Source organism: Olea europaea, unplaced genomic scaffold (assembly GCF_002742605.1).
Source record: "Olea europaea var. sylvestris unplaced genomic scaffold, O_europaea_v1 scaffold83, whole genome shotgun sequence".
Classification (NCBI taxonomy): domain Eukaryota; kingdom Viridiplantae; phylum Streptophyta; class Magnoliopsida; order Lamiales; family Oleaceae; genus Olea; species Olea europaea.
The window spans coordinates 1,032,650-1,041,880 of NW_019266740.1; the positions used below are offsets into that span (position 1 = coordinate 1,032,650).

Consider the following 9,231-nt stretch of genomic DNA (forward strand, 5'->3'; position numbering starts at 1 on the left):
TGGAGGAGGCGGCCTTGTCCAAGGTTGCTGAGCCTGCTGTTGCCTTTGCCTCAGTTCGGTAGGGCTGATTCTATCGAAAACACTTCCTGCCCTCCTATGTCTTGGGTCTTGCTCATACGGAGGTAGGAAATTATCATGACTCATTTGGACCTCGGAGGGTCGGCCAGAAGCATAGTTGGAGGAAACATCAACTTTCACTTCCCTTTCAAAGGGGCTCTCACCTCGGCCATAGTCTGTTGTAGCAGTTCTATGACTTTGGGCTTCATCCTCTTGCTGGTAGTGCCCTTGGGGGGCATATGGAGGAATGGGGAAGCCTCCCTGGCCCTACATTTGGGCCATAAGCTCCCTCATAGCCAAATTTTGGCTAGCGATATCCCTCATGTTAGCTGCCATGGCGGCCATTTTTCTTGATAATCGTGTCGTCGCACGCATCCCACCTCTTCTCTGGTGGTGGTGGAGTCTCTGCCGAGCTGCTGGGGCAGTAGGCTGGGAATGCACGTTCGTGTTTTCTCTTACTCTCCTGGGGGGAGTATCTTCATTGGAGCTCATTTTCCTTTGTCCGATTTCAGATTTCTCCAAATAATGGGGCTTTCTCCTGTTCTCTTCCAAGAGCAAATCCTTTTTCAAGAGGGGTCGTCCAAATGTCATTTCAGTAAGCTTTTACCACATGGTTGCTCGTGGTTATGGTATGGTTTTCCACAGACGGCGTCAATCTGTTGACCCCAAAAAGTATTGCCAACAGATGCCGGTCCCACCGCCACACGTGGGCGAATGTCCAACACGCTAAGACACGTACACGGTCTAAAATGAGCGGTTCTAAGGGCGTGGGAGTAGCCCAACGACGCGGGACAGTGACGTTCGGAATCCGACGAGTTGTTCGTGATCCGATTTTACAATAATTACCAACCGGTGTCCGTAAATGTATATGTAAGTGTGTATAAACCCGATTTGTGTATTGCAAGTAAATGAGAGAGTGTTGAGTAAAGTATAGTTCTTTGTATTGATTCTTGCATTAGCCTTTTGATGTTACACAAGGGAAGTATTTATAGTGACACATGTGAAATGGGAGCCCTTGGATGAGGTGGCACGTTGCCTCATCTCTTCAATTCAAACATCCCATCCTAGGCATGGGGCTTGACTTGTTAGCTTGATGCGCATTTATTGCTTTGTGCAGGGCCTCCATACTAGTGACAAGACTTGACCTTTACGCTTATGACAAACGTTCCATCAATCATTCAAATAAGATCTTTATGCAGACGATCTCTTGGGAGAAGTGAACATGGAGGACACTCCTTCATGGTTCGAAGGCTCTTGCGTCTGCTTCGGTGCTTCGGCCATTTCACACGATACTTCCGCTTGAGGGCTTCAACTATCTTCAACTAGCTTCGGTTCATGGGCTTCGGCATGTGGACCTCAGGTACGTTTACAGGCCTCGGTAAAAAGGAGCCTCGGCTAGTGGACTTTGGCTTGAAGGGTTTCGGCGTTGCCCACCTCAGCAATCATGCCACCTCGGCCGGAATGCCACGTGGTTCGCCCTGAGTGGGCCATAATGGCCCAGGTGAATTGGCCAAGTATGACCACACACAACATGCCCCATACCCATTTTGTTTTGGAATTTCCAAAAAGTTATTTAGAGAATTATTGGCCAAAAATTAATACGCTAAAAAAATGATTATTTTTGTCACTCAAAGTACAAAGCTTAACGTTGCCACAATTTACACTTTATGCTCGATATTATACGTAATAATTAATGTTGGATTTTAGGACTGTGTTTTTTAAACTCGAGATTTAGTAGGGTTTTATTGTCTGGTGTGCTCTAGACATACTTGTAATTGTAACATCAAAGGCAACAAATTGAAAATGAGTTAATAGCAACTAAATTATAATTAGGTAATTGATTATAACAAATTGAAATGAGTGTAAAAGTTCGAGTAACCTAAAGTATAATTCAACCATTATTAGTAACAAATACAAATTTTGATTTTCTATTTTTTGTCCAAAGGCCAAAACTTTAACGGTCACGTGTAAAATGGTATTTTCTTATGGGGGTCCCACAAATTTTTTCTAACCTCGGATCTAAAGAAACTTTGTTCGAGCAATCCCACTTATATGCTTTGATCTAGCCATATACTCGTTTAACAGGTGCTAAATTCCATTATGTTTTAGAATTCAACATGTGATAAACACAAAAAAGAAAAAAGAAAAAAAAAAAAAAAGGTACTCTCTCTCTCTGCGTGTAAACATTACAACGAAAACATCTTCAATTTTCAACATGTTTTAACACTAGCCATCAATCATTGAAAGGAGCGCCATGTTGTTCTTCTGTCATTGCTGGAACACGGAAGAGATTCAGTATTACAAAAGTAATTTCATTAAGTTCAATCTATACAATTCTTGATTTTTCTTGTAATAAGTGAAATAAGGTAAACATAAATCCATTTCCATAGTAAACGTGTATAAAATCTGTGGTTAATGATCTTTCTTTGCTACAAGATCGTGTTGTAGTTACAACTTTTGAATACAGAAAAGGAAAGTACATGATTGAAACTAACTCTTGGTGTTCAAAGTGATTTAGTCTCTTCATTTTTTTTTTTTTCCTTTTAATCTCGATCTCGATTCTGCAATTTATCTTTCTCTACTTTAGCAGGTTGCAGCACGATTTATTTTCTTCAATGATTATTAAAGCCACAAACAAATTATCTTTCAATATGATTAAGGTAAACAAAGATCCTTTTCCATTGCCAAACAGATCTACATACAAGCATATTTTGTTGTGTTAATTTTATATATACACGCATAGATATGTATGTATGTAACAATAATTATTTTTAGATTTTCAAAAATGGATTAGGTTATAGGACCAGTCAGTCTTGGTTTCTTGGATCATCTAATGTGTGTCTATATATATATATATATTGCCAGATATCTTCAATCTTCACAACAAAATAGCAATGTAGTTCCTCATTTTCTCAATCTGCAACATATATATATAAATATATTTATAGATTTTGCCAATGTAATCCCTAAAATTTCTGCAACATTTAACAGTCTTAGATTGGCCGGGCTGCTGGGTGGGGTCACGGACATGTTGCGAGGAGAGATCAAAGCACTTGCTTTATTTCTCTTCTCAATGGAATTATTAGGCAGTAACTAGGATTTTAAGAGAATCTTTCATATGAGCTATGCTAATTAATTCAACTTTAGGGTTCTCTAAAACAATGTTCAAAGTTAATATAAATTGTCATTGAACCCAGCTTGATACCTCCCGTCAACGTCGTGAATTCAACTGTTGATAATAATTGTAAAACAGGGTTTCAGTTTTAAATATATGAATGATGTTTAAGTCAAGGTTCAATTATCAGGTATGTAGTTGTCATATTCCATAAATTTCTCGATGAATCAAGGCGTGTCCAATCCATTTCAAATGCACCTTTGAAGTCCTAGTAAATTATACCTTGTCCGACTTGAAAACAACTGGATGCCAACGGAGCAACTTTCAGGCCAGTTGGTCTTTCCCTAGCTTAGTGTCTCTTTTTTGAGTTAACTTCTATATGTGAAATGACTGACCTCTATTAGACCTCTATTCTTCTTGTTTGTCTTACATGAGCATAGATGTTTGTAGCTTAAACTTCCATGGTGCGAGGTGGGGTCTTCTACTTCAACCGTAATTATGGCTAACCTTCAAAAGAACATGAGTTCGACATCTCTCATATGTTCAAACCTTTTACCAATTTGGAGTTCTCGTATACTTCTATTTCATTGTCTCTTTCAAATACTTTTGGATACAACATTTGCCCCCAGTCCTAGATGCTACATTTATCATAAGGTCAGGCATCCTAATTAGGTTGGAGGGGGCACAAGACACTACTTGAGCAATTATAAAGCATCTCTAATGCATTTTATGAAGTGTAGGCTACATGGCAGTTGGTAGACAAATAGAGATGCTTCCATCCACATGCCACATATGTCGAATGTATAGTCAGCCAAGTTCATCTCCAATGAGGTTTCATCCAAAACTCAAATTTCTTTCAGATGATCTCAATAATTATCGCTTATAGCACCCAAGCTCACATGGCCTAGATTTTTCAGTAACTTAACCTTCTATTGTACTCTTTGAGATTCTATTGTACTGAGGAGGTTTTCTTGGCTTATGAGTTCGAGATTGATGTTATCTCAATGTGGCCACCACTAGATTCTCAAACTCAATGATGTGGTACTTACCTTTGCTCACTCCTCTATGAGAAGTTTACAAGCTTGGGCTTGTTTCTACTTGTTGCTGAGTGATTTGAGGCATCACTTGATTTAGTTGACGACAAAGCTTAAAAGAACTCGTATGAAAGAAAGACCTAGCTTTAGATGATCGTTGGCTCGACCTCCCTTCAACATTTTGCTGTGAAATGTGTAAAATGAGGCATCACTTCCCACCAATGGTGATTCTTTGATCTTCAAGCTTCAAAAAAAATTTGAGCTCAATTTCCTTCTACCTTTCACCATGGAAGTAATCTCCTACCCTGAGCTGGACACACTTCTACCCATCATTGTTGAGGTTGCTTGCTTAGGCAACACATTCATAAGATACTGAACTTTTGACTTTCGAGCTTCAAAAGGCTGTGACCTCGGTTGGCTTCTTTTCGCTAAAGAAGCCTTGTAGCATCATAGAATCTCATGCTTGAGCTCCGTTCTACCTTTCCTGTTTAGGTGGATCAGTAATGCAACATTATTATTGATTATTCTTTGAACCTCAAGTTTCAAGGTCTTGTACAAGTTGAATGCCATTCACTATTGAAGGAAAACCTCGTAGCTTCTAGTTTATATAAGTTCTCCTCGTTGAACCATGTCCAAGCTTGCGAGCTTTTGCCTACCTAAGAAGTTTGGTTGCATGCTAACCTATAAAGACGGGTTGTATGCCTTCTAGACAATGACTTTCATGCCAAGATAGCCTCCATGAATGAGCCTAATGTTTCGACCAGTGGTGTTAATCCGTCATCTTCATGGTCCTGACTTTTGTTTTGGAAAGGCCTGTCCATGTACCCTTTTCTTCAGTCATCTTCACTTCCACCAGGGTTGCAGTTATTGCATCCACTTTCTTCTAGAATCGGCAACTCATCCACTTGGCATTGTTCTGAAAGGCACATTGTAGCTTTTAGAGTGAAAGGTTGGGGGGAATGTCATTGTCTGGTTCCTTAAGACCAGCGCTCGCTTCTATCTTCAGGTAGGCAGACTTATTATAGTGGACAAGCATCATCTCCTGTTTTCTGGGTGTTGTGGGTATTGTCATTGCTATACTTTGTCGGTACTACTAATCTTCGCTAAAAAATGATGAATATGACTAATTTAGGGATGAAATTTTAGCTTAGTCTTGCTATTTCTCATAGACAAACCTCATCTGTTAGCATCAAATCTGCAGAGTGCCTCCAATCATTGTTGTGAACCTCAAAATGCTGGAAAATCTGCAAAAAATGCATCAACCAATGAGCTTGACCGCTGAAGGTAACCTGTTCCCACAATCTAGTCAGTTACTATCGTAGGAAGAATAATCCGGCAAAGATTCAGTAGGCTGAATGACGTTGCATACCTGTAACAGAATGGTCAAGAGCAGGGGCGGACCCATACCATTTAAATTGTGGGGTCAAAATTTTTTTTTTTTTCGAACAACGTATCATGAAAAAAAAGGAAAAATCGATTGTTTGCTGTTCATGTTCGATATGGACCATGTGATATGGATATAGATTTAGAATTTGGACTTTTTAGGACAGAAAATTGAATTTTCAGCACAAAAAAAAAACAGAAAATTAAGTTTCAGCACCAAAAAAAAAAAAAAAAAAAAAATCAAATTACTATCATAGGAAGAATAATCCGGGAAAGATTCAGTAGGCTGAATGACGTTGCATACCTTATAACAGAATGGTCAAGAGATTAAAAGGTGGGAGAGGTGTCCAACTTGATGAAGTAGGCAAATGACATATCTTGTGAATGAACCCATAAGCATTTTTGAGTGCCTCATCCCTCACATGCTTCTATTATGTCTTTAAATCGTTGGTAAATCACACTCTATATGAGTGTGAAACACACTAACTAAACTGAAAACATCTTAAGTTGTGCAGGAGCTCTTGCACCGACTTCAACCTTGTCATCTCTGATAGTCCTGACACATCAGGTTAGTGGGTTTTTGAGTGCTACATCAGTGTGCCCGTCAATTTTGAATACAACAGTTAAGATTAACCAAACACAAGAAGAAATTGGAAGTTTCCATTGAACAAAGTAACCGTTCAACAAAAAGATTCAAAGAAATACCTACCACTTGAGCTTTGTAATAGCAAACTGTCTATAGAAATAGCATGTAAAATGGTAACATCTTCGTGTCAATCACCACAAACCTATTCCTGTGTAGGCAGCTTCATCGAGACATAATTACGACACGATCGATACGGTGATAGGAAATATTCATCTTCTCGAAAATACACAAGCTGTTCTGCTAGTTTCTTTTGGTTAGGGTACCGTACCTGACTCGAGAATAATGATTATAGATCAAAGTCTATAGCCATGAAAAACAAGTGCAACAGGAAGAATGGTGTAGAAATTATAAAAGAACTTTTGCGTCATAAATTAATTGGCAAGCTGACAATAAAGGAATACAGAAATTATTAAGCTTTAATTTAGTAAACTTTACTTTTTAAGTATCTTATTTTCTAGCATGTAACTCTTACCTTATTATTAAAATAAGTAACTTATTTTCAATTTTGAACAATACAATCTATTTGTTTTGAAAATTTATTTACTCATAAGCAAAACGTACTTGTAAGTAAACTTTTTAAAGTTAGCTAAACATGAACATCTGTTTCAATAGCATACACTGGCATGGACCAACTACAGCAGTATTGCAAAACAAAAATAAAATTATAATCTTGTTGCAAACCATGCTAGACATGTTTCAGTGAAAACAATCAATCATGCGTCATCGATGCTCAATCATATCATCTATCAAACCTAACAATCATCCATTACAACATACATGCCATGCTACACAGCCTCAAATGCATTATTTAGGGTCCTAATTTCACTTTCAACACTCAACTCATTGGAATTAAAACACACATGTGCAGGGCTAGACCTATGTTTTGCGGGGCTCGAGACGAACTTCAGATTTTGGGCTCATAAATCATAGCAAGCAATTAATTTTTTCATTTATAATAGATTTAAGGACCTAAATTTGTTAACTTAAAATCAAAAACTAAAACAAAGAAAATGAAATATTTAAAATATGTATATTATAATCAAATAACAATGTGAAAATGTTCTAAAAAATCACTTAAATCCAACTCGTCTTGTGGTATTCGAGACAAAAATATCAATCAATTTCGTATAGTCGAGTTGTTCAACCATTTCTTTTTCAATTGATACCATAGCCAAACCATTCAATCTTTGTTGTGACATAATTGATCAGATATAAGTCTTGATCAATTTCAACTTGGAGAAACTTTTTTTTGCTAATGCAACTGCAACTGTGATGGTGAGCAAAATTTTGTAAGCAATGCAAGCATTCGGAAAATAGCTATTCATTTTCTTCAAGTAATGTAACACATTAATTGCTCTTTTTGTTTCTCTAGTTAAATAGTACCTCGAGACAATCAACTTTGAACACAAGTCATCACCTATAATGTTTGAATGTTCATTATATTTTAAATACTGCTCAAGATTCTTACAAGATTTCAACAAACTATCAACGTACATACTCTTTAATCAATGCAAATTAAACAAAAATGCAAATATCTCTTTATAATGTGCAAATTGTTCAAAACGAGTTTGAAGTGATGATCGAGCTTGATCAGTTATAAAGAGAAAATACTCAACTCTAAAAGATTCTTCAACCGAGTGTGTTACCTCTTCACTACCACTTTCATTGAATTGGTTCTTTCTTCAAATGTCGTGTCTCTCTTGGAATACAGCTTCAATTCCCATTTCACTTGCCATTTGTTTAGCTTTATCCATGGTACTAGCAAATCCAGTTTCTTTATAATATTCAAGAAATAAAATAAGTGCTTGTAAAAACTTGATGGCTTCATTAATATCCATGTTTTTGACTAGAAAAAATTTACTTACAGTATTGATTGCATACAACAACTTATACCAAATTACTATGCCAAGCAAAAACTCAAAATTTTCAAGTTCATATGTTGCTAAGGAATCGATTTCACTCTATGTTTTAAGATCTTCAACAATGTTTGTCAAGTCAAGTAAAACGTTTTTTATTTTTACAGATTATTCTTTTATAGGTTTCACACTTTCCACATGACTTTCCCAACGCGTTTGTGCAATGGCTTAAGTGTTAGACCTTTAACCTTATCTTTAAAAAACTTTCATCTTTTGGGAGAAGAGAACAATGTGTAGGTTCGTTGTATTACTCCAAATGAGATAGCTTTCGAACAATAATTTGCTATATCACATAATGCTAGATTAAGGCTATGGGAACCATAAGGAGTATAGAATACCCTATGATTTTTTTTGAAGTAACCTTTTTTGTACACCTCTATGTCTCCCGTTCATGTTAGCTTCATTGTCATACCCTTGACTCCTTATATTATCAATATCAAGCTCAAAATTCTTTAACACATTTTTAAGCTCAACGACAAATCCAAGTCCTGATGAATCATTCACCTTCAAAAATTCAATCCAATATTCTTGTACCGTCGGCGAGTCTACAGAATCGTCCATGCATCGTATTACTAGAGACATTTGCTCTTCATTACTCCCAACCATTTCTATCATTTGCAAAAAGAGTTCATTGTTCTCAACATAAAGTTGCTCACAATCTCCTCAAAATGTCAAACTATTTTTAGCGAGTCTTTTCACAATAACAATTATCCTAGTTAACACTTGTTTTCAATGTTCTCTTTCTTCGTTGATGAACAATTGTATGCTTTCGTCAATTTTATGTTTGTTTGAAGCCTATTTTCCAGTTTCATCCAACTAATCATGCAACCTATATGCTCCTTAAACATTTCATGATTTGTAAGACGTCGATGCACATTATGCCAATCATTTTATCCATCAATTGACCAATATTTTTCATCATTTTTTCTATCTTAAATAACTTGCAGCAAAACAATAATAATAATAATAATAATAATAATAATAATAATAATAATAATAATAATAATAATAATAATAAATCTTATCCAAAGAAATTGAATCCACTAGCCATCTTCTATCAATTGTCTAACCATTAATTGC

At 36.5% G+C, this 9,231-nt stretch overlaps 1 protein-coding gene across 1 annotated transcript; it reads right to left on the reverse strand.

Moving 5' to 3' along the window:
* Window positions 1-6,821: 6,821 nt before the first annotated feature.
* LOC111391718 lies at window positions 6,822-8,757 on the reverse strand. Its single transcript, XM_023016968.1, has 4 exons — window positions 8,526-8,757; window positions 7,945-8,081; window positions 7,619-7,734; window positions 6,822-6,867 (listed from the first exon to the last, which is right to left on the reverse strand). The coding sequence occupies exons 1-4, from the start codon at window positions 8,755-8,757 to the stop codon at window positions 6,822-6,824; spliced, it is 531 nt and encodes a 176-aa protein (XP_022872736.1).
* Between the last annotated feature and the right edge of the window lie 474 nt (window positions 8,758-9,231).